This window comes from Ranitomeya variabilis, chromosome 6 (genome assembly GCF_051348905.1).
Source record: "Ranitomeya variabilis isolate aRanVar5 chromosome 6, aRanVar5.hap1, whole genome shotgun sequence".
In the NCBI taxonomy this organism is placed as follows: domain Eukaryota; kingdom Metazoa; phylum Chordata; class Amphibia; order Anura; family Dendrobatidae; genus Ranitomeya; species Ranitomeya variabilis.
In genome coordinates, this window is record NC_135237.1 from 224,229,861 (window position 1) to 224,256,916 (window position 27,056).

At 43.6% G+C, this 27,056-nt stretch overlaps 1 protein-coding gene across 1 annotated transcript in view; it reads right to left on the minus strand.

Moving 5' to 3' along the window:
- TRIO (trio Rho guanine nucleotide exchange factor) overlaps positions 1-27,056 on the minus strand; it is a 3,555,343-nt gene that overhangs the window by 136,891 nt on the left and 3,391,396 nt on the right. The window contains 3 exon segments of the mRNA XM_077269474.1: positions 10,577-10,791; positions 11,205-11,408; positions 15,899-16,073. Coding sequence (XP_077125589.1) covers positions 10,577-10,791; positions 11,205-11,408; positions 15,899-16,073 — 594 coding nt within the window.

Consider the following 27,056-nt stretch of genomic DNA (forward strand, 5'->3'; position numbering starts at 1 on the left):
GCAGAGCTTGGAAGGGAAGGAGCACAGTTTGGAATGCAAACTTAGATGGATTGGTCTGCAGGCATCACATTGGTTTTGCAGAGCCTAAACAGTAGAACCCCCCACAAGTGACCCCATATTGGAAACTAGACCCCCCCAAGGAACTTATCTAGATGTGTTGTGAGAACTTTGAACCCCAAAGTGTTTCACTACAGTTTATAACACAGAACCGTGAAAATAAAAATATTTTTTCCCACAAAAATGTTTTGTTAGCCCCGCAAATTTTTATTTTATTTATTTCTCTTGTTATTTTAACAAGAGAAATTGGACTCCAAAGTTGTTGACCAATTTGTCCTGAGTACGCTGATACCCCATATGTTAGGGTAAACCCCTGTTTGGGCGCACGGGAGAGCTCGGAAGGGAAGGAGCACTGTTTTACTTTTTCAACGCAGAATTAGCTGGAATTGAGATCGGACACCGTTTGGAGAGCCCCTGATATGCCTAAACAGTGGAAGCCCCCAATTCTAACTGAATCCCTAACCCAAACACACCCCTAACCCTAATCCCAACTCTATCCATAACCATAACCACACCCCTAACCTGAACATGACCCTAACCCTAACCCCAACCACACCCCTAACCCCAACACACCCCAAACCCCAACAGACCCCTAACCCTAATCCCAACCGTGACCACACCCCTAACTCCAACACACCTCAAACCTAATCCCAACCATAACCCTAACCCCCCCCTTAACCCTGACACACGCCTAACCCTAATCCCAACTGTAACTGTGATCCAAACCCTAATCCTAACTTTAGCCCCAACCCTAACTTTAGCCCCAACCCTAATCCTAACTTTAGCCCCAACCCTAACCCTAGCCCCAACCCTAACCCTAGCCTCAACCCTAACCCTAACCCTAGCCCCAATCCTAACCCTAATCGGAAAATGGAAATAAATACATTTTTTTTATTTTATTATTTTACCCTAACTAAGGGAGTGATGAAGGGGGGGTTGATTTACTTTTATAGCAGGTTTTTAGCGTATTTTTGTGATTGGCAGCTATGACACACTAAAAGACGCTTTTTATTGCAAAAAATAGTTTTTGCGTTTATACCGTTCCACGTTTGGTAAAATTGATAAAGCAGTTTTATTCTTCGGGTCAGTACGATTACAGCGATACCTCATTTATATCTTTTTTTATGTTTTGACGCTTTTATACGATAAAAACTATTTTATAGAAAAAATAATTATTGCATCGCTTTATTTTTTCGCTGATGATGCTGTATGTTTTTGCGGGACAAGATAACATTTTCAGCGGTACCATGGTTAGTTATATCCGTCTTTTTGATCGCGTGCTATTCCACTTTTTGTTTGGCGCTATGCTAATAAAGCGTTGTTTTTTGTCTTTTTTTATGGTGATCACTGAAGGGGTTAACTAGTGGGACAGTTTTATAGGTCGGTTCATTACGGACGGAAATATGTGTACTTCTATTGTTTTTTTTTAGATAAAGAAATGTATTTATGGGAACAATTTTTTTTTCTTTATTTAGGATTTTTTTTTAACATGAATATTGTAAATTTGTGTGAATATATTTGTGTGAGTAACATTGTGTGAATATATATATTTTTTTACTTTATAACATTGCCCCAGGGGTGGGCATTATGTTATAGGGTCAGATCGCTGATCTGACACTTTGCAGAGCACTGTGTCAGATCAGCGATCTGACAGGCACTGCAAGGATGCTTGCAAGCGCTTGCTCTGAGCAGCCCCTTGCAAGCCACCTCCCTGCAGGATCCGGAAGCAGCCCCGCGGCCATATTGGATCCAGGGCCTGCAGGGAGAAGGAGGTAGGAGACCCTCGGAGCAACGCGATCACATCGCGTTGCTCCGAGGGTCTCAGGGAAGCATGCAGGGAGCCCCCTCCCTGCACGATGCTTCCCTATACCGCCGGAACACTGCGATCATCATTGATCGCAGTGTGCCCGGGGTTAATGTGCCAGGAGGGGTCCGTGACCACTCCTGGCACATACTGCCGGATATCACCTGCGATAGTCAGCTGACACTGAGCCTCGATTGCCCGCGCTCCCCCCGTGAGCGCGGTCGATCGCATATGACGTACTATCCTGTCACTGGGATTTAAGTCCCAGGTCACCTCGATGGGATAGTACGTTATATGGGATTAAGGGGTTAAGTACCATCCTCTCTAGTTATAAATGGTGCCATCCCTTATTATACAGCTTCCTCTGCTGTTAAGTACAGTGCTGTCCCTTACAAAGTGTATTCTTGTTATTCACAGCACCCTCTTTTATTACACAGTCCTCTCTTGCTAGATATAAAAAGACTGCTGATGGAGCAGCATCTGACCAGAAGAATGGTCCATCAGCTCCTCCATTAGAAAAGAAGCTTTCCCATGTTCCATCAGCCATCATTGCATTATATATCTAACAAGACAGGACAGTATGTAATATGTAATACAAAACGGGGCGCTATAAATAATCTGATATGTAAGGGACGGAGCGGTAGATAACAAGACAGGGCACTGTGTAATAAGTGATGGTAATACAACCCCTGGCAAAAATTATGGAATCACCGGCCTTGGAGGATGTTCATTCAGTTATTTAATTTTGTAGAAAAAAAGCAGATCACAGACATGGTACAAAACTAAAGTAATTTCAAATGGCAACACACTGGGTGTATGGGTGGATGACAAACTCATATTCAGTGGCCAGTGTCAGGCAGCTGCTACAAAGGCAAATAAAATAATGGGATGCATTAAAAAAGGCATAGATGCTCATGAGGAGAACATAATTTTACCTCTATACAAGTCACTAGTGCGACCACACTTAGAATACTGTGCACAGTTCTGGTCTCCGGTGTATAAGAAAGACATAGCTGAACTGGAGCGGGTGCAGAGAAGAGCAACCAAGGTTATTAGAGGACTGGGGGGTCTGCAATACCAAGATAGGTTATTACACTTGTGGCTATTTAGTTTGGAAAAACGAAGGCTAAGGGGTGATCTTATGTTAATGTATAAATATATGAGGGGACAGTACAAAGACCTTTCTGATGATCTTTTTAATCATAGACCTGAGACAGGGACAAGGGGGCATCCTCTACGTCTGGAGGAAAAAAGGTTTAAGCATAATAACAGACGCGGATTCTTTACTGTAAGAGCAGTGAGACTATGGAACTCTCTGCCGTATGATGTTGTAATGAGTGATTCATTACTTAAATTTAAGAGGGGACTGGATACCTTTCTGGAAAAGTATAATTTTACAGGGTATATATATTAGATTCCTTGATAAGGCGTTGATCCAGGGAACTAGTCTGATTGCCGTATGTGGGGTCGGGAAGGAATTTTTTTCCCCATGGTGGAGCTTACTCTTACCACATGGGGTTTTTTTGCCTTCCCCTGGATCAACATGTTAGGGCATGTTAGGCTATGGGTTGAACTAGATGGACTTAAAGTCATCCTTCAACCTTAATAACTATGTAACTATGTAACTATGTAACTAAAAGAAATCAAGACAAAAAATGTGGTAGTTAGTAATGGTTACTTTTTTTAACCAAGCATAGGGGAAACAAGTAAACACAAAATGCTGTTGAAATGAAGGACTTTGTTATTAAGGAAAAAAGACAGAACCTACAGGGTTCTGTGTGAAAAAGTGATTGCTCCCTAAACCGAATAATTTGTTTGATCACCCTTAGCAGCAACAACTGCAGTCAAGCATTTGCAATAACTGGCAATGAGTCTTTTACAACTCTCTGGATGAAATTTGGCCTTTTTAAGGTCATGCCACAGCATCTCAATCGGATTATGATCAGGACTTTGACTAGGCCACTCCAAAGTCTTATTTTTTTAAGCCATTCACAGGTGGACTTGCTGGCATGTTTTGGATCATTGTCCTGCTGTATAACCTAAATGTGATTCAACTTGACTTGGCGGAGCCAAGTGCGAACACGCAGGAGGCGGAGCCAAGTGCAAACACGCAGGAGGCGGAGCCAAGAGCAGGAGGCGGAGCCAAGTGTGGACACGCAGGAGGCGGAGCCAAGAGCAGAGACACAGGAGGTGGAGCCAAGTGCAGAGGGAAGATCCGCAAGAAGCGGAGCAAGGTAGAACTACAAAGAGCGGAGCCACAGAGCAAAGCCACAGAGTGTAGAGCTGAGAGCAGAGCAAAGTCAGAGTGCAGAGCAAAACTACAGAGAGCAGAGTCGAGAGCAAAGCCACAGAGTGCAGAGCTGAGAGCAGAGCAAAGTCAGAGTGCAGAGCTGAGTGCAAAACCACAGAGTGCAGAGCAAGGTCACAGAATGCAGAGCAAGGAGCAAAGCAAGGTCGCAGGGAGCAGAGCCGAAAGCAGAGCAAAGCAAGACACAGAGTGCAGAGCTGAAAGCAGAGCAAAGCCACAGAGTGCAGAGCAAGGAGCAAAGCAAGGTCGCAGAGAGCAGAGCCAAAAGCAGAGCAATGCAAGACACAGAGTGCAGAGCAGAGCACAGCAAGACACAGAGTACGCACAGCAGAGAAAGCAAACCAAGACAGGGATATACTGTAAATGAACACAGGAACAGGACTAGACTAAGACAGAGTCAGGAACGAGACAAGGCACAGAGACACGGACACAAGCCAGGGTACTACGCCCCACTGGGTGGCTACACAAGGACACAGGTCAGGGTACTATGCCCCACTGGGTGGCTACACAAGGACACAGGCCCCACTGGGTGGCTAACACAGGACACAGACCAGGGTACAATGCCCTCTTGGGTGACGGACACAAGAGTCACAGAGACAGGGCCTAGCACTTCAGCAGCTAAGAACTGACTGAGGGAGTAAGTTGCACAGCAATGGGTGGGGAAGTCTTAAATACAGGAAGCCTCATGGCATTTGGCCAGGGACACCTTAGCAAGGTGCACACAGTCTCAATAAGACTCAGGAGTTGCCGACGCCGCCCCCCTATGCACACAGACAGAGCATGCACAGAGCAAGCGGCAGACATGAGGCACACAGCATGGAGCTGGCAGCAGAGAGAAGTCACAACATGGCCCAGAGAAGTAAGAGAGCTTGAGTGTAATGCAGGTGGGGGATGGGAGGCCATGCAGTGATGCCAGCAGGGTTGTTACACTAAGGCAGTCAATTATTAATTTACACACATTTTCCCCCAGACCCAGCATTCTCATTTGATATACCAACCTCTTGTGTGGCACGATATCAAACGCTTTGGAAAAATCACCTTGGTCCAGTCTATAGCTTACTTCTTCATAAAGACTGATAAGATTGGTTTGACAGGAGTGATTCCTCATAAACCCATGCTGATATGAGTTAAACAGTTATTCTCATTGAGTTAATCCAGAATAATATCCCTCAGAAACCCTTCAAATATTTAACCAACTTTTTCCGGGTAAAATATATAGATTATCATTAAATTTTATTGCTCATAGAACTTAATAAAACTGAACAAAATTATTAAACAGAACATCAAAATATATAAACCATTACATGAATATCTAACTGTATTTAAATAAATCATCGGATGAAAGAAGTACATCGACACTTCAAATCCCGCGCCAATTCGCGGCCGGACTGTGCCTGTCACTGATTGGTCGCGGCCGGCCAGGCACGACCTATCAGCGAAGCAGTGTTTAAATCCTGCGCCAATATCGCTGACTGGTTGTGGCCGGCCGGGAGCGACTAATCAGCGAAGCGGTGTTTAAATCCCGCGCCAATATCGCTGATTGGTCGTGGGAGTTATGCTAACTCCTAGTTGCAATACAAAGGCAGCAATGATATGTAGATACAAAGAGACTGTGTGACATTTGTATTGTTAGGAGAGGTGTTATCAGGTAACACACCAAGCTAGCAGCCTTTATGTATATAAGATGATAATCTCGCCACTATTAAATCAAAAAGTGGTTCAAGTCAGGGCTGACAGTAATTTGGATTTACTCACTTATGTACTGAAAATTGATATAAGATCAGATTCTGATTGTATATTCATTGAGATATAGTGATTGCATGAATTATGTGTCAACACTCTTCTGCAACAATGATGTAAAAGAATCTTTATTGATATTTATTGCTTTATTAACTGGTGTATTTGCTATAACGAAAAACTTATTATATTAGCCTCTCTGTACACACATTATTGAAGTGTGATTTTAGTGTTGATATTGTGATATTTTCTGCTTTTTTAATTTATTTTAATTGACATTCAAATAAAATGATGTTTTATATGGATCTCTTCGGTGTTCGACCATTAATTGGAAATTGGTAAATATTGATTGTTGAAGTGCCATAAAAAATATATTGTGGATGCCTTTAAAAACATACTTACCGAATGCCTAATACACCGAAGGCAACGTCTCCTGTAACAAAAATAAAATAATAAACCACAAATATTCCTCAGCTATATGCAGAGTAGATAATCCATAATGTCACACGACGATCCTGATCACTTTGAGAGCAGTCACATCAGTGACTGCTCTCAAAGACAGCCGGCAATACAATGACAGGAGGTAATCGCTTCCGCAGTACTGAGCTGCCATGAGAGAGTTCACCGGAGTTCATCAGCTGATCAGCTCCGGTGATCTCCCTTAAGGCACCATTGCTGTGTGGGAAAGTTCTCACGCAGCGGTGCTGTAAGTGAGAGCACCGGAGCTGATGAACTCCAGTGAACTATCATTGCAGCTATGTGATACACTGTGGGAGCGATTACCTCCTCTCAGTGTATCGTAGGCGGCCGGGTAGAGCGGTCACATCTCCCGATGTGACTGTTCTAGACTTGAGATTGGCGTGGGACAATCTGGAGTACCTGGACTACGGCAGACAGGTAGTATATGGTGGTTTATTATTTTACATTATTTCTAGGAAACTAGGGCATCGGGCGTTAGGTGAGTATAATTTTTTTTTTTTTTTAACTGTGAGCACAGGCGTCGGCAGATGATACTACTCACCCATCAGCGGCACCTGCTGTTACTGTTATCAGCAACATCAGAAGGAGCCCGATGGGAGCAATAGTCACATTGGCCCATGTCAATTTTTTACTGCAGGTCACTGCTGCAAGTCACAGTCAGCTAGGGGATCACGCTGACAGCAGACAGCATGATCCCGCAGCGCTCTGACTGAGAGTCTGCAGTAGTGTTACCGCTGGTTGCAGTCACAGATGCGGGGTCACGCTGACATCTGCCAGCATGATCCAGCAGCGCTCTGATGGTCTTACTGGCGGTAGCGTTATCGCTGATGAGAACCACTGCACCAGTGTTTCCCACACTGTCACACACGACATGACAGCATGGGAAACACCATAGGAAGATGGTAAAACGCAATACAAAAACTCAGCAAATCCGCAAACATTTTTATACCTGCGTACAGGAAATTGAACTACGAAATTATAGACCAGTAAGCTTAACCTCTACTGTGGATAAAATCCTGGAGGGTATTCTAAGAGATTCTTTGCTGGAGTATCTGAAGAGGAATAACCTCATGACCCAATATCAACATGGGTTTATGAGGGTCCATTTCTGTCAGACTAATCTGATAAGCTTCTATGAAGCGGTAAGTTCCGGACTGGACCAAGGAAACACAGTGGACGTGATAAACACATAAAATGAGATGAATGGGAAAAGGGGAAAATATGTGTAAGTGGGTTAAGAACTGGCTCAGGGATAGGAAACAAAGGGTAGTTATTAATGGAGCCTGTGACTGGGTCACAGTTAACAGTGGTGTACCACAGGGGTCAGTATTAGGCCCACTTCTTTTTAACATATTTATTAATGACCTTGTAGGGGGCACACAGAGAAGAATTTTATTTTTTGCAGATGACACTAAACTCTGCAGAGTAATCAATACAGAGGAGGACAATGTAATATTACAGGAGGATTTATGTAAACTAGAAGCTTGGGCTGATAAATGGCAAATGGGTTTTAAAGGTGACAAATGTAAGGTCATGCACTTGGGCAGAAGAAATAAGATGTGTAATTATGTGCTTAATTGTAAAACACTGGGCAAAACTGTCACTGAAAAAGACCTGGGGGTATGGGTGGACGACATTTAGTGGCTAGTGTCAGGCAGCTGCAGCAAAGGCAAATAAAATAATGGGATGCATTAAAAGAGGCATAGATGCTCATGAGGAGAACATAATTTTACCTTCATACAAGTCACTAGTGCGACCACACTTAGAATACTGTGTACAGTGCTAGTCTCCGGTGAATAAGAAAGACATAGATGAACTAGAGTGGGTGCAGAGAAGCGGGAGCAAGGTTATTAGAGTACTGGGGGTCTGCAATATCAAGACAGGTTATTACACTAGGGTTATTTAGTTTGGAAAAATGAAGACAAAGGGGTGATCTTATTTTAATGTATAAATATATGAGGGGACAGTACAAAGACCTTTCTAATGATCTTTTTACTCATAGACCTGAGACAGGGACAAAGGGGCATCCTCTATGTCTGGAGGAAAGAAGGTTTAAGCATAATAACAGACACGGATTCTTTACTGTAAGATTAGTGAGACAATGGAACTCTCTGCCGTATGATGTTGTAATGAGTGATTCATTACTAAAATTTAAGAATTGACTGGATGCCTTTCTTAAAAAGTATAATGTAACAGGTTATATACTAGATTCCTTGATAGGGCGTTGATCCAGGGAACTAGTCTGATTGCTGTATGTGGAGTCGGGAAGGATTTTTTTTCCCCCAATGTGGAGCTTACTGTTTGCCACATGGGTTTTTATGTCTTCCTCTGGATCAACATGTTAAGGCATGTTAGGTCAGGATATGGGTTGAACTAGATGGACTTAAAGTCTTCCTTCAACCTTAAAAACTATGTTACTATGTTACTATGTTTTTGCTGCAGATTAGACTGACTCAATTGAAGTCAATGGGTGCGAAATGCTGCAGAAATGCAAAAAGGATTGACATGCTGTAGAAAAAAACCACACTACAAATATGCATGGATATTTACTGAATTACTGATCATGAACACTTCAATGAACACTTCAGGATTGTCATTGAATTAGCTTGCATAAGGATTCCTTTGCGTTTTTAGACCATTTCTGCATGGGAAAAAATGCTGCGAAAATGCATAAAAAATGCATCATGTGCACATAGCCTTAAGATACATGATCTAAAACATATCTAGTATAATTTTATATCTAGTACAATTTTAATTAAGGTAAATTACAGAGAGCACCTTAGTAAATGAAACAGCACTATGGCTATGTAGCACAATTACTCAAAACTAGATGGAGACCTGATGCTATCATATCGGGAGGGCAGTAATGTCATGATGGGGGCAGCTTTGCAGCGTTGAGAATCTCTCCCCCCCCCATGTGCTCACCCACCTATCCACTCTCTTTCCCCATGTGCTGACTCCTCCTGTCTGTGCTCTCCTCTTTGACCTGTCTACCCCATGTGCTATCCCCCTTGTCTGCTGTCTCTCTCCTTCCCGTGCTGTGTTCTCCCCTCAAAGACAATACTGACATTACAGCAGGAGATCACACAGGATACATTTTGTGAAGTAGAATATTGTTTAAAAACAGTCAGTGAAATATTTTACCTGACAAAAGAAATCCTCTGTGATCCCCTGCTGTAATGTCAGTATAGTTTTTTGCTTCCTCCCCTGCCCAGGAGATGTGGTATGCTCCGTACACGGTCAGACAGAGACAATTTTTACATTGAACTTTCGATCGTGGGAAAACACCTTTAATGTGACCGCTTCCTCTGCTTGTAGACACGTCGCACATCTGCCTCCGGGATCAGCCGAATGATTCACTGCGCCTGCACGGAATTCACGCAGGCGCTGTAAATCAGACCGCCACCATCTTTGTGCAGACAGATAGCGGCGATCACATTAAAACTGCGCATGCGCTCCTCCTGTACAAAGATGGCGGTGAGTGAATCATTCGGCTGATCCCGGCGGTGGCATGTTCGCGACGGTGTTCCGCTGGTGGTACCACGCAAGAGGCTGCGTACAGCATATACAGTGTGTGTGTGTGTTGCATATGGCATATATAGTGTGTGTGTGTATGTGTGGTGTGTACGGCATGTTTGTGTGGTGCGTATGATATATACAGTGTGTGTGTGTGTGTGTGTGGTGCGATGGTGTTCCGCTGGTGGTACCACCAGGCTAGTACCACCAGCAGTTTCCATATTGAGACACCCATCACTTGGGTGTCCCAATATGAAGGTCGGTGAACTTCCGCCGCTAGGAATTCTGAGATCCGGACACATCTGGATGGAACAGGATGTGAAGACATTACAAGTTAAGTATATATTAAGATAACAATATTAATCAATATGAATAAACTATTACAAGAATGTTCAAACATATAAAATACCATAACAAAAATGGATTATTTGCAATCAGATAGAAAAAGGAAAAGAGATAAAAAATAGCAATTGAAACTTAGAAGGCAACAAGAGAACAAACAAGAGCAAGAGTCTATCATACGTTGGTGCAGGAAAAAAAGAATATTATGAAAGGAAGACACAAAGAGTTGATTATTTTAAGGAAAATCACTGCAGAGCCAGAGGTTAGTAAGGTGTAACCCAGTAGCATAGATTTTCAGAGAGCTTAAAAAAGGGATGGAGCTTAGCTCTTACCCAATTAGTCTGAGCAGTGTGAATTTTCTGCTCACTCTTGGAGGAGTAGGTGCTGAAGTGATCTGAGTCCTTGATTTCTATGTGATGTCTTGGACCCTTGCATTGCAGGAAATCAATGTCCCTGGGAAAAGCACCAGAACCTGGAATGCTAGCAGGATTTACTTGTACTGTACTCCAAAAAGAGCCTTTATGAAGAGGGCTCGTGGGTATAGAAGCTTCCTTGCCAAAAGACAATGGAAAATTAGATGAAATATGAACATGTTTTAGAATTGATAACTAGCTTTCACAATATATGGCAATTGCCTCTTGGGTTTTAATTCAATCACATTTGCTAACCCACCATGCAACTTCTAGGATGGCACAGTGTGCCGTGAAGCACAGCCTAAAAATATTACTGCAAATTGCTGTTGATTTGCACTGTGGTTATTGACTGCTCAGTTTTGTCAGGTGAAGCACACATTTAAACATGTCTCACCTGGAAAAATCCAGATGAGAACAACTGCTTGGAAAATTGCGCGTGCAGCAAACAACCTTTACTTGTAAGCTTAGCCATACTTAGTTCAATAAATTAGCTTGCACCACCAAAAAAATAGATCAGTTAAAACAAAAGCAATACAAACAGACATACCTGATGATTTGTCTGTCTCTGACATAGTAGAAGTGGAAACCATAAGTGGAGAAAAATGTCTCACTGGCTGGGGTATTCGAGATGGTCTCATTCTGTTACAGATACCAAGCCCCATTGAATTTGTAGGACAAGTGGAATTGTTCCCACCATTAAGATTATTTACATCAGCATGGGTCTTGTGGTATTCAGCTGAAGATGCCAAGGCTTAATAAAAGAAAAATAAATTACTACTTTATACAGCAAAATACATTGGAATTTGTTTTGCGAAACTTGGACAATTAATGCTAGTAAAATCTAGATATATAAATATGTGATGATGGGGGTAGTAAGAGCCCAGTGACTACTCACTTTGTCAGGGTCCATAATTACATTGTTGTAAATAGGAAGTCAAACATGGTCATCCCATTTTGCTGAGCATGTTAGCTTCCTATAACAGTCCTGTACGAATTACAGAAAACAGTGCGAGCCAATGGTAATTAGGACTGTGAGGTCATAAAACATTGTCATACAAGCCTTCCTGTAGTTATCTTTGTATTTTTGGATTTTGTGCAAGCCGGGGCCTGGCCTCCCTGTTCTGAACTGGTAATTACATTTAAAAACTTACCCAGACTGGTGTCCATAGATTTGGACCCGATCCTTTTGTCTGCCCTTATTCACACACTGAGGTCAACATGGTAAGGTTTTTAATATTAGACAGTGTAGGACTGTCCCGATCAGGGCACCTTTATGTTATTTTTGATCAAAAACAGTATTACTAAGAACGCTGAGTTACTTAAATGCACTTGCTTTTTAATTATTTAGTTACAGCATGTTTTTTTGCTTATTTTGTTTCTTGTAGGTTTTGTGCACTTTATGGCCAATGTGAACATGTGTTTATGTGCTTCATGCATACCAACTTAGTTCAAGCTCAATTTTTGTGTTTTTCTTTGTATTTTTGCATTTTGCGCAAGCCAGGGCATGGTCTCCCTTTTCTGAGCTGTTAATTACATTTAAAAGCTTCCCCAGACTGGTATCCATAGATTGGGACCCGTTCCTTTTGTCTGCCCTTATTCACACACTGAGGTAAACTCTGACACATGGTAAGGTTTTTAATATTAGACAGCGTAGGACTGTCCCGATCAGGGCACCTTGACTATGGTGGGATGGCTTTTATGCTATTTTTGATCAAAAACAGTATTACTAAGAACCCTGAGCTATTTAAATGCACTTGCTTTTTACTTATTTAGTTACAGCAGGGTTTTTTGCTCATTTTGTTTCTTTTAGGCTTTGTGCGCTTTATGGCCAATGTGAACATGCGTTTTTTGTGCTGCATGTATACCAACTTAATCCAATCACAATTTTTGTGTTTTCCTTCCTGTAGTTTGCCAAAAAGCTCAATGTAAATTAAAGGGAATCTGTCACATAGGCAGCATTGTGGCTCAATGGTTAGCACTGCAGCCTTGCAGCGCTGTGCTCCTGGGTTTAAATCCCACCAATGACAACATCTCCAAGGAGTTTGTATGTTCTCCCCGTGTTTGCGTGGGTTTCCTCCGGGTTCTACGGTTTCCTCCCACACACCAAAGACATACTGGATATACTGTACTATGGGGACAGTGCCGATAACGTCTTAAAAGCGCTGTGGAATTAATGGCTCTATGTAAGTGAGTAACATAAATAAAAATAAATATTGCACATGCAGCCTAATCAGTGGTCAGCATGGTATAGAAAAATTGAAGCTGATATGAAGGATTCTGTAAAAGATTCAGTTTAACTTGTATTTAAGTCATGTAAAGTCTTACATATACATAAGAGTCCAGTGAGTGGTCCTACTCAATGCTTTATAGCTATCTCTGCATCCACAGACATCCAGGGGAGACTGTTATCACTGAATAGAACCACCCATTGGACTTATATGCATACAAACAGCAGGGAATGCAATGAATAAAATACAAGTTACACTGAAACAATTCCCACAAAAATGTTCATCTATCTGATCAGCTCCTCCTGCTCTATAACATCCCACCTGCAGATCACATTCCATTTTCAGCATGACAAGTTTCCCTTAAGGGAGATGTCTCATGTAAGAAACCACTATTCATTTTTAGTCCTACTGCTTACTTAACACCAACATATTTTGTAAGCTTTACATTGTCATTGGGGGACCACTCTATATGAGCAGCTTACTTGATGATTGGCCACTGTAAGATATTTAGTAGTTGCATATACTACAAGAAGAAGATACACTACTTATCTCGGTTATCAGCAAATAGACCCATATTGACTGGTCACTCTGGTACAAACATTTTGAAAGGGCATTATATCTACTATTAAGTATATCTACAACTCTTTAAAGGGACTCTGTCACCTGAATTTGGAGGGAACAATTTTCAGTCATATGGGCGGGGTTTTCGGGTGTTTGATTCACCCTTTCCTTACCCGCTGGCTGCATGCTGGCTGCAATATTGGAATGAAGTTAATTCTCTGTCCTCCGGAGTACATGCCTGCACAAGGCAATCTTGCCTTAGGCAGGCGTGTACTGCGTGTAAGGAAAGGGTGAATCAAACACCTAAAAACCCCGCCCATATGACTGAAAACTGTTCTCTCCAAATTCAGGTGACAGAGTCCCTTTAAAAAGAACCTTTCATATCATTTTATTAAACTTCATAGCTAAATCCCTAAATCACGAAAAATGGTCTGAAGATCTGATTTAAAACATTTTGTTTTTTTGCAGAGATGTGAGATCTTGAAGTTGAAGGCACCTGAGATGCAAATTTCCCCTTCAAACAAGGGAGTGTTAAAGATTCTTCTTTAATAGCGTTTACTTTTGCCATGTATGATACTGTCCAATAAGAGGGTAGAGCCATACAGGGCATGGGGGGGGGGGGGGGGGGGGGACAAAAGCCTACAGATAAGGTCAACAACAGGCATTTACAGCTTGATCTGGTTAGACTTCACATGTCTTACTTTATCATGCTGGAAAAATATTTAGAATTGAGAGTCCTCAGTGGTTGATACCTTTTAATGGCTAACTGAAAAGATGATAACAAATTTCAAGCTTTCAAAACTACTTACGTCTCTTCATCAGGCATAGACTAATACAAATTCTGAAGAATCACATATTTATGCACAACACAGCACAGAAATAATGTCATAGATAAGACAGGTGACGTGAAGCAGAACTACCATTATGGGAGAGTGATAAATAGTTAAGTCCATAAATATTGGAACAGTTCACAGATAACGAGTGTGAATGTTTTATTGGCCTCTGATTGAGGTCTGGTTCTGTGTTGTAATGCCCCCACAAGGTCTGAGGAGCAAATTCCTTAATTGATGTAAAAAGACATAAATCCATACGACACATTAATTCCGGCACTGAGAGTGTCAAAGGTTGTCGTAAGCTTATACTCCCAGACTCTTCTGTCTCTTTGAGATTTGAAATTACCCTTTAATACAAGTAATCTCATGTCTTTGGTGCTGTGATCTGGGATGCAAAAATGTTTTGCCAATTTTTTTTAACTCTTATTGTGTGGCTGTGAGAGTTCATCCTTGTTCTCAGTCTTTGCCCTGTCTCCCCTACATACAGACCCCCAGTTGGACATTTGGTACAAATAAATGGCAGTTCTGCTTCACGTCACCTGTCTTATCTATGACATTATTTCTGTGCTGTGTTGTACGTTGTGCATAAATATGTGATTCTTCAGAATTTGTATTAGTCTATGCCTGATGAAGAGACCAGAGTAGTCTCGAAAGCTTGCAATTTGTTACCATCTTTTCAGTTAGCCATTAAAAGGTATCAACCACTGAGGACTCTCAATTCTAAATATTTTTCTACCTACTGGCTAACATGGTACAAAGATATATATCTTTCCTGTATCATTTATCATGCTGAGAACTCTTCATTCCAATTGCTTCCTGTTCTGGAGGTGGGAAAGGGGCATGGAACAGGCTGAGGGCTGCAGGCAAGATCAACAATTATCTGAGCCAATCTATAATGAGGATCTTCACTGATCCAGGCACACTCACACTGCAGCTTTTCTCCTCTCCTGACACTTTAGTGACAGGAAGCAACGGGAGCAAGTAGTTCTGAGAGTGGTCAAGTGAGACACAAATCATTGCTGGAAATGCCTATTGTTGACCTTCTCAATGGGCATTTGATTCTTGTTCCACTCTATGACACAATCGTCTTATTATTGGGCAGCATCATAGTGGGGAAAAAAGTAAATGCTCACAGAGAAGAATATCTGTTACCGCTCCTTTGGTTGAAGTAGACATTTGCATATTGGGAGACCTAAACTTTAGGAGCAGTGGAGAGGAAAAAAACCAAATAAAAAATAAAAATGAAATACCTTTTAATTAGTTCTTCAGCCCCTGTTCAGTGAGATATGTGGAGTTAAAAATGTTAAAATGTTGTGAATGGTCCTCTATATGTTTTACCTGATCAAAAACTACATTTGTTTATATTTTATAATTTCATCAAGAAAAGTATCATGTCTATGGGCAACTAACATTCAGCAAAAAAAACGTAATCAAAAATTTCACAGAAATTTTTTTTTAATGAAAATTGGATTTGTGGAATTGCAAGTCCAATATCCAAAACAATCTTGAATAACTGGAATAACTGTATGGTGTTTCGATTTGTTAAATCAGATTATTTCTGAGAAAAAAAACCTGCCTGTTATGAGCATGATAGGCTTTGAACCAAAACTTGTTCTTACCGTTTAAGTTAAGCTGGTTATCTAAGATTTTGTTAATTTCAAGAATCCATACTTGTCTTACAGCAGGGGATGTAGAGTTTAAAATATATCTTTGAGTAGACTCTCCAGATCTTGACAACAAGGCAAACTTGCATGGATCACCGTCAATGCATTCTTCCACGGTAAGGCAACTCACCTGAAACAAACATATGTAGTAGAGGAAGTATGGCACTCTGCCAATCTTGTTGTGCACAGATAGGGTCATACTAACTATAATACAGTTTATTTTGATCAATGAAATGTGTATAGACTAAATTGATGTTTCAGTCTCACTGACCTTCATCAGATATACACATCTAGTAAAAGAATACAGAGATCAGCCAAGTGTGTGGCAATAGAGGGTTAAGTTGCAATGTTCATTGCCAGGAGAAATATGCCTGTGCTTTGCACTGACATAAGTAGTCGCAGGCTTCCCTGTCATGTACTGGTTATCGGGGCACTCTGCAGTGAGGGCAGTATATATATCACCAGTCCCAGGCCGAGAATATATACATAAACCTCCGGTCCGTCACTGCCAAGACCCCCCCACAACACCAGGACAGTATACTGCCACCAGGTCCTTGTGAGATATAAGCCCAGTCCGTTAACAAGCTTATATCGGGTCAGAAACCAACCCCTGGTAGCCTATAAGTACTAGCCGGATTCACAGATGTGGGAAATCGGGTTTTGAGATAAAAGAGCAGCCAAAAATTAATTGATAGTTTAATTGCCGAAAGATGCACTAGATAATACAAATATATACAGAGTAATATGCACATATTACAGCCAGAAGTACAGATAAAGGTAGGGTACAGGTATGGGATTGCAGTTAGGTGTATGTGTCATGTTACCATTTCTTATAGCTTGTGGATGAAGGGAAGCTCTCGAATCCACAGGTACTTTCTTAGTTTCTGGTCTGTCTCTATGCATGACATGATGCGGCTTCCGTGGTAGAACAATGACAATTGCTAAAGGTGTGTGGCTAGCTTTTAACCCCTAGCTCGTTGCCTCCCATATTTGCTACCGCCCCTCTGGTTGGACAGAAATCTCCTCCCTTGAACTAGCTAAAATAATTCAAAATATCTAGGATGGGACATAACTTCCTAGTGGGAGGTCCAAACAGGACTGATGTCTCAACGGGCTAGTTGGGGCTGGATCAATATGGAGAGTCCAATATTGGGTCAGCTAAGTGGATCTGGAGAGCCAGTCTTGATAGCTCAGTATCCGGGACATCTAGAGAAAGATTAGACACAGGTGTGTGTGTGGAGGGCTCCCAGGGTTCTGGTGGTATATTGGACTTAACCCTGAGATGCACGGTACTCTCATAATTCATCTCTAAGTGTCGGTGCCCAAGTATCTGCACTTTCCCTTGATAGCTGATTGACATCAGCCTCCTTGCACAAAATACAGCAGGGGGTCCCAGCTCTGTTCCTCTTTGCCTTCTTTAACCCCTTCATGACCCAGCCTATTTTGGCCTTAATGACCTTGCCGTTTTTTGCAATTCTGACCAGTGTCCCTTTATGAGGTAATAACTCAGGAACGCTTCAACGGATCCTAGCGATTCTGAGATTGTTTTTTCGTGACATATTGGGCTTCATGTTAGTGGTAAATTTAGGTCGATAATTTTTGAGTTTATTTGTGAAAAAAACGGAAATTTGGCAAAAAATTTGAAAATTTCGCAATTTTCACATTTTGAATTTTTATTCTGTTAAACCAGAGAGTTATGTGACACAAAATAGTTAATAAATAACGTTTCCCACATGTCTACTTTACATCAGCACAATTTTGGAAACAATTTTTTTTTTTGCTAGGAAGTTATAAGGGTTAAAATTTGACCAGTGATTTCTCATTTTTACAACAAAATTTACAAAACCATTTTTTTTAGGGACCACCTCACATTTGAAGTCATTTTGAGGGTTCTATATGGCTGAAAATACCCAAAAGTGACACCATTCTAAAAACTGCACCCCTCAAGGTGCTCAAAACCACATTCAAGAAGTTTATTAACCCTTCAGGTGTTTCACAGCAGCAGAAGCAACATGGAAGTAAAAAATTAACATTTAACTTTTTAGTCACAAAAATGATCTTTTAGCAACAATTTTTTTATTTTCCCAGCGGTAAAAGGAGAAACTGGACCACGGACGTTGTTGTCCAATTTGTCCTGAGTACGCTGATACCTCATATGTGGGGGTAAACCACTGTTTGGGCGCACGGCAGGGCTCGGAAGGGAAGGAGCGCCATTTGACTTTTTGAATGAAAAATTGGCTCCAATCTTTAGCGGACACCATGTCACGTTTGGAGAGCCCCCGTGTGCCTAAACATTGGAGCTCCCCCACAAGTGACCCCATTTTGGAAACTAGACCCCCCAAGGAACTTATCTAGAAGCATAGTGAGCACTTTAAACCCCCAGGTGCTTCACAAATTGATCCGTAAAAATGAAAAAGTACTTTTTTTTCACAAAAAAATTATTTTAGCCTCAATTTTTTCATTTTCACATGGGCAACAGGATAAAATGGATCCTAAATTTTGTTGGGCAATTTCTCCTGAGTACACCAATACCTCACATGTGGGGGTAAACCACTGTTTGGGCACATGGTAAGGCTCGGAAGGGAAGGAGCGCCATTTGACTTTTTGAATGAAAAATTATCTCCATCGTTAGCGGACACCATGTCGCGTTTGGAAAGACCCTGTGTGCCTAAACATTGGAGCTCCTCCACAAGTGACCCCATTTTGGAAACTAGACCCCCCAAGGAACTCATCTAGAGGCATAGTGAGCACTTTAAACCCCCAGGTGCTTCACAAATTGATCCGCAAAAATGAAAAAGTACTTTTTTTTCACACAAAATTTCTTTTAGCCTCAATTCTTTCATTTTCACATGGGCAACAGGATAAAATGGATCCTAAAATTTGTTGGGCAATTTCTCCTGAGTATGCCGATACCTCATATGTGGGGGTAAACCACTGTTTGGGTGCACGGCAAGGCTCGGAAGGGGAGGCGTCCCATTTGACTTTTTGAATGGAAAATTAGCTCCAATCGTTAGCGGACACCATGTCGCGTTTGGAGAGCCCCTGTGTGCCTAAACATTGGAGCTCCCCTAGAAGTGACCCCATTTTGGAAACTAGACCCCCCAAGGAACTTATCTAGATGCATAGTGAGCACTTATAACCCCCAGGTGCTTCACAGAAGTTTATAACGCAGAGCCGTGAAAATAAAAAATAATTTTTCTTTCCTCAAAAATGATTTTTAGCCCAGAATTTTTTATTTTCCCAAGGGTAATAGGAGAAATTGGACCCCAAATTTTGTTGTCCAGTTTGTCCTGAGTACGGTGATACCCCATATGTGGGGGTAAACCACTGTTTGGGCACACGGCAGGGCTCGGAAGGGAAGGCACGCCATTTGGCTTTTTGAATGGAAAATTAGCTCCAATCATTAGCGGACACCATGTCGCGTTTGGAGAGCCCCTGTGTGCCTAAACATTGGAGCTCCCGCACAAGTGACCCCATTTTGGAAACTAGACCTCCCAAGGAACTAATCTAGATGTGTGGTGAGCACTTTGAACCCCCAAGTGCTTCACAGAAGTTTATAACGCAGAGCCGTGAAAATAAAAAATGTGTTTCCTTTCCTCAAAAATATTTTTTAGCCCAGAATTTTTTTATTTTTGCAAGAGTAACAGGAGAAATTGGACCCCAAAAGTTGTTGACCAGTTTCTCCTGAGTACGCTGATACCCCATATGTGGGGGTAAACCACTGTTTTGGCACACGTCGGGGTTCGGAAGGGAAGTAGTGACGTTTTGAAATGCAGACTTTGATGGAATGCTCTGCGGGCATCAGGTTGCGTTTGCAGAGCCCCTGATGTGCCTAAACAGTAGGAACTCCCCACAAGTGACTCCATTTTGGAAACTAGACCCCCAAGGGAACTTATCTAGATGTGTGGTGAGCACTTTGAACCCCCAAATGCTTCACAGAAGTTTATAACGCAGAGCCGTGAAAATAATAAATGTGTTTCCTTTCCTCAAAAATATTTTTTTAGCCCAGAATTTTTTATTTGTGCAAGAGTAACAGGAGAAATTGGACCCCAAAAGTTGTTGTCCAGTTTCTCCTGAGTACGCTGATACCCCATATGTGGGGGTAAACCACTGTTTGGGCACATGCCGGGGCTCGGAAGGGAAGTAGTGACGTTTTGGAATGCAGACTTAGATGGAATGGTCTGCGGGCATCATGTTACGTTTGCAGAGCCCCTGATATGCCTAAACAGTAGAAACCCCCCACAAGTGACCCCATTTTGGAAACTAGACCCCCCAAGGAACTTATCTAGATGTGTGGTGAGCACGTTCAACCCCCAAGTGCTTCACAGAAGTTTACAACGCAGAGCCGTGAAAATAAAAAATCATTTTTCTTTCCTCAAAAAAGATGTTTTAGCAAGCAATTTTTTATTTTCACAAGGGTAACAGGAGAATTTGGACCCCAATATTTGTTGCCCAGTTTGTTGTGAGTACGCTGATACCCCATATGTGGGGGTAAACCACTGTTTGGGCACACGTCAGGGCTCGGAAGGGAAGTAGTGACATTTGAAATGCAGACTTTGATGGAATGGTCTGCGGGCGTCACATTGCATTTGCAGAGCCCCTGATGTGCCTAAACAGTAGAAACACCCCACAAGTGACCCCATTTTGGAAACTAGACCCCCGAAGGAACTTATCTAGATGTGTGGTGAGCACTTTCAACCCCCAAGTGCTTCACAGAAGTTTATAACGCAGAGCCGTGAAAATAAAAAATAATTGTTCTTTCCTCAAAAATTATGTTTTAGCAAGTAATTTTTTTATTTTTGCAAGGGTAACAGGAGAAATTGGACCCCAACAGTTGTTGCCCAGTTTGTCCTGAGTACGCTGGTACCCCAAATGTGGGGGTAAACCACTGTTTGGGCGCACGTCGGGGCTTGGAAGGGAGGGAGCACCATTTGACTTTTTGAATGCAAGATTGGCTGGAATCAATGGTGGCGCCATGTTGCGTTTGGAGACCCCTGATGTGCCTAAACAGTGGAAACCCCTCAATTCTAACTTCAACACTAACCCCAACACACCCCTAATCCTAATCCCAACTGTAGCCATAACCCTAATCACAACCCTAACCCCAACACACTCCTAACCACAACCCTAACCGCAACACACCCGTAACCCTAATTCCAACCCTAATCCTAACCCTAATCCCAACCGTAGCCCTAATCCCAACCCTAACCACAACTGTAACCCCAACACACCCCTAACCCTATCCGTAACCCTAACCACAAGCCTAATCTTAACCCTATTTCAAACCCTAGCCCTAATTCCAACCCTAACTCTAATTCCAACCCTAACCCTAAGGCTATGTGCCCACGTTGCGGATTCGTGTGAGATTTTTCCGCACGATTTTTGAAAAATCTGCAGGTAAAAGGCACTGCGTTTTACCTGCGGATTTACAGCAGATTTCCAGTGTTTTTTTGTGCGGATTTCACCTGCGGATTCCTATTGAGGAACAGGTGTAAAACGCTGCGGAATCCGCACAAAGAATTGACATGCTGCGGAAAATACAACGCAGCGTTTCTGCACGGAATTTTCCGCACCATGGGCACAGCGGATTTGGTTTTCCTTAGGTGTACATGGTACTGTAAACCTGATGGAAAACTGCTTCGAATTCGCAGCGGCCAATCCGCTGCGGATCCGCGGCCAATCCGCTGCGGATCCGCGGCCAATCCGCTGCCGATCCGCTGCGGATCCGCGGCCAATCCGCTGCGGATCCGCTGCCAATCCGCTGCCGATCCGCTGCGGATCCGCGGCCGATCCGCTGCGGATCCGCGGCCAATCCGCTGCGGATCCGCTGCGGATCCGCTGCCAATCCGCTGCGGATCCGCTGCCAATCCGCTGCGGATCCGCTGCCAATCCGCTGCGGATCCGCTGCCAATCCGCTGCGGATCCGCTGCGGATCCGCTGCCAATCCGCTGCGGATCCGCTGCCAATCCGCTGCGGATCCGCTGCCGATCCGCTGCGGATCCTCGGCCGATCCGCTGCCGATCCGCGGCGGATCCGCGGCCGATCCGCTGCGGATCCGCGGCCGATCCGCTCTGTGTGCACATGCCATAACCCTACCCCTAACCCTGCCCGTAACCCTAACCCTACCCCTAGTTCTAACCCTAGTTCTAATCCTAACCCTAGTGGAAAAAAAAAAAAAAATTCTTTATTTTATTATTGTCCCTATGGGGGTGATAAAGGGGGGGGGGTTATTTATTATTTTTTTTATTTTGATCGCTGTGATAGAACCTACCACAGCGATCAAAATTTATCTGTAAGGAATCTGCCGACTGGCAGATTCGGCGGGCGCACTGAGCATGCGCCCGCCATTTTCCAACATGGCGGCGCCCAGCGAGGAGACGGCCGGACACCGGGAGGATCGGTAAGTATGAAGGGGTGGTGGGGGGGTGGATCGGAGCACGGGGGGGGGGGGAACGGAGCACAGGGGGGTGGGTCTGGGCAAGGAGGGAGCGGACAGGAGGACGGGGGAGCCGGCAGGCGGACGGGGGGGACCGGACCCCATAACGGAGGACGGGGGGGCGATCGGTGGGCGTGGGGGGGGGCACTTCAGTATTTCCAGCCATGGCCGATGATATTGCAGCATCGGCCATGGCTGGATTGTAATATTTCACCAGTTTTTTAGGTGAAATATTACAAATCGCTCTGATTGGCAGTTTCACTTTCAACAGCCAATCAGAGCGATCGTAGCCACGGGGGGGTGAAGCCACCCCCCCTGGGCTGAAGTACCACTCCCCCTCTCCCTGCAGATCGGGTAAAATAGGAGTTAACCCCTTCACCCGATCTGCAGGGACGCGATCATTCCATGACGCCACATAGGCGTCATGGGTCGGATTGGCACGGGTTTTCATGACGCCTATGTGGCGTCATGGGTCGGGAAGGGGTTAACACATGGCCTCTAATTCTCTGGCCACATAGCCATGTCCTATTCTTTTGTGAATTGTGTACTTATCCCAAGGGTGGGGGCCACAACCCTGCTGTGAAGGGAGATCTCTGGATAATCTATGGGGCCTGAATTAATAAATCCAAAATGGAGTCTCCCTCGTCCCTCACACCTCCCCGCTTTAGAGGTTATCATATTCCTGTGTTCCCCCGTGCACCCTTCCGCAACCTCCCCTTGCCAGAATAACCCATCAGCATTTCCGGGGTCACAACCCCCTTTTGTGGTGAATGGTGAAGTGATATTGCTGGAGCACAAGGTTCCAGAGTAGCAACCTCCCATTTGTCCCGGAGACCGTGTGTAACCAGCTGAGGGGGTTGTGGTCCATCTCCATGGTGAAGTGGTGCCCGTATAAGTAGGGCTGCAGACGCTGCAGGGCCCATACAATTGCCAGGCATTCCTTTTCCATTGTGGAGTAGGCCACTTCCCTGGGCCATAGCTTCCTGTTCATGTACAAGACAGAATGTTCCTGGCCCGTCGAGTTAAACTGACTGAGCACAGCACCGAGGCCAAAGTCACTGGCATTGGTCTGTACTACAAACGGCCATTCAAAGTCATCAGCTTGTAGTACTGGGAAGCTACAGAAAGTGGTCTTGAGCACCTGGAAAGCTGTCTCGCAGTGAACTGTACAGTTTACTGTGACGGACAGCTTCATCTTGGTGAGGTCTATCATGGGCTTTGCCAGGGAGTCCAGGTACGTAACGGCATTGAGCTGCTGGTGCACAAGGTATGGGCCCTCACAGGCCGCCTGAAGCCTGTTCTGTGGTACGGAGGAGGGGCAACACTCCTCATACTGGCATGCCAGGCATGTTACTCTCTACGAGGAGAAATGTTACCCCTTAAAAGCCTCTCACGTAGACAAATCAGATCTCAGAACTGCTTGATGTAGGTTGGCTGTCTCCCTCTCTCTCTTTCTCTCTTAACCCTAGCATGCGTATTGGGGGCCTTTTAGGCCCCCATGCTTACTTTTTTGCTATTATCTGCAAAATTACTTAAGTTAGAATTTTGAAACTCCAGGTAAGCCTCAAGTATGTTGTTGTTGGTAATATCCATTTGTTCATATAATTTTTTTCATAGGCATTTCGGTGTAAATGCTTTTTTGGTGAAAACCACATCTGTACTTATTGGGGGCCTTTTAGGCCCCATGTATTTTTTATCATATTCTCAGTAGTGTTTGTGTCTAAAGTTACTTTATTTGTACTCAGTAATGCTGGTGCAGGGGCCAGGGTGTGGATAATGCCATATGAGGATGTCATGTGATTTTTGGAGGGAGAGATAAGGCCATTACATCATCTCAGGTCCTTCTGAACACAGTAATGAGCTGTGTAGAGAGTAATGAGGACAGTATACACTGTGAGCTAATTGTGAAGGAACTGAGATAAGATAAGATGTTGAGAGGAAGTGTGATTCTGCAAATTATTATGGCATAAATGGCGTAATCTACTGTGGCAAAGAGGTTGGTGCACCAGTACAGAAGGATCTGGGGTCTGAAATCGTCAAAACTCTTGCTGTTCCAATATTCAATTCAGGTAGAAACATTACCATGGACAATTATTTCACCAATATTGAACTAGGCAATTTTCTGCTTCAAAAAGCTATTACACTTGTTGGTACTATCAAGCCAAACGGACGAGAAATTCCAGAAGCACTGAAACACAATAGTCAGCGAGCACTTTGAAGAGTGTCTTTGGATTCAATAACAAAGCGACTTTGGTATCTTAGAAAACGAAGAAGGAGAAATCAGTCATTTTACTCAGTACCATGCATCACAATTGCAGTATTGACAGCAATGACAGAAAATTAAAACCAGAAATCATCCTGCATTACAATAAAACAAAAGGAGGTGTAGACAAAATGGATGAGATGGTGGGAGAATATTCATGCAAGAGGCAAACAAAACGATGGCCTGTAGTACTTTTTTCAAATATGCTTGAAGTAGCAGCCCTAAATTTATTTATCATTTATATAGAAACTCATCCAGAATTCCATGCACGTAGGAAGGACAGGAGACGCCTATTTTTGAAGGACCTTTGTCATGAACTTGTAATGCCTCACCTTTTTGGAAGTGCATCTGAACAGCAAGGTGGATTGCTGTTGAGGGGAGATAGAGAGAGAAAAAAAAATAAAAAAATCTATAAATCTTCAGCACAGCGAGTGTGAGCGAGCTGAGTGTGAGCTGAGCGTAAGTGTGAACGGCGGTAAGTGTGTGACTTGTGATTCAGTGAAGAGGTATTTGGAAGGCCTTTAACAAATACCTGTGTGAATTGGAGTGAGTTGCTGAATTGGGAGTAGCTATATTCATAAGGAGTTAACTTAGGGTGGGGGCTCATAATTAAGGGGATATAAGGGGCAGCTGTTTGGAGCTCAAGTCCTTTTTGGAAGTGCATCTGAACAGCAAGGTGGAATGCTGTTGAGGGGAGATAGAGAGAGAAAAAAAAAAAAAAAATCTATAAATCTTCAGCACAGCGAGTGTGAGCGAGCTGAGTGTGACCTGAGCGTAAGTGTGAACGGCGGTAAGTGTGTGACTTGTGATTCAGTGACTTTGGAATCAGGGAGTTTCCAAGGGAGGAATTGCTTCGTTTTTTTTGGGTTTAATTAATACTTTGTATTTATTTTTAATTAACGTTTCTGTGTGGTGCAATCCCCATTAGGAAATGTGCTCCACAATTGTTAATGCCATCCAGTGTACATCTTGCCACATGTATGCAGTCCTTGACCAGCCGGTCGAGGGTGCATACTGCTGTGCGAGATGTGAGCACATTGTGCATTTGGAAACCCAGATACTGGATCTAAATGTGCAGCTGGCAACACTGAGATCCATAGACAATATGGAGAGGAGTCTTCTGCTCACAGAGCAGACGCTCAATGGGATAGATGAGGAGGGGGATGGTAGGATGGAGCTGCAGGACAGTGTGGCAGTTAGCTGGGTGACAGATAGAAGGCGGGGTAGAGGGAAGAGTGCCAGGGAGGCTAGTCCTGATCTGGCACACCCCAATAAGTTTGCTAAGTTGGCAGATGAGGGGGGTGCCAGTACAGGGGTAGCACTGCTGCAGCCAGGCATGTCCTCTGAAAGCCGGAGGAGTGACTGCTCCAGTAAGGAGGGAAAAAGGAGAGCAGGGCAGGCCAGACAGGTGCTGGTAGTGGGGGACTCAATTATTAGGGGAACAGATAGGGCAATCTGTCACAAAGACAGGGATCGTCGGACGGTGTGCTGCCTACCTGGCGCTCGAGTCCGACACATCGCTGATCGGGTGGACAGATTACTGGGAGGGGCTGGTGAGGACCCAGCGGTCATGGTGCACATTGGCACAAATGACAAAGTTAGAGGTAGGTGGAAGGTCCTTAAAGATGATTTCAGGGAATAAGGCTGCAAGCTGAAAGCAAGGACCTCCAACGTGGTATTTTCCGAAATACTGCCTGTACCACGTGCCACGCCAGAGAGGCAACGGGAGATTAGGGAGGTTAATAAGTGGCTCAAGAATTGGTGTAGGAAGGAGGGGTTTGGGTTCCTGCAGAACTGGGCCGACTTCTCAGTTGGCTACAGGCTCTACGCTAGGGACGGGCTGCACCTCAATGGGGAAGGTGCAGCTGTGCTGGGGGAGAAAATGGTTAGAAGGTTGGAGGAGTGTTTAAACTAGGGATTGGGGGGGAGGGTATTCATTTTATAGGAGGGGAAGATAGTGCAGATAGAGACCTGGGCACAAATAAGGAAGTTGGGGGTGGCGGTGGCATGGGGGGTGGGGTTAGAACAGTTAGTAATTTAAGAAAGAATAGAGGTACAGAGAGTAACATCAAGTGCATGTATACTAATGCCAGAAGCCTCGCCAACAAAATGGATGAATTAGAACTAATGTTGTTGGAGCATAATTATGACATGGTGGGGATATCTGAGACGTGGCTGGATGAGAGCCATGACTGGGCTGTTAACTTGCAGGGCTATAGCCTTTTCAGAAATGACCGTACAGATAAGCGAGGGGGTGGGGTGTGTCTGTATGTAAAATCGACCTTAAAACCCATCCTGCGTGATAATATAGGTGAATCTAATGAAAATGTAGAGTCTCTGTGGGTGGAGATAAGGGGAGGGGGAAAAAATAATAAATTACTGATAGGGGTTTGTTATAAATCTCCAAAACTAAT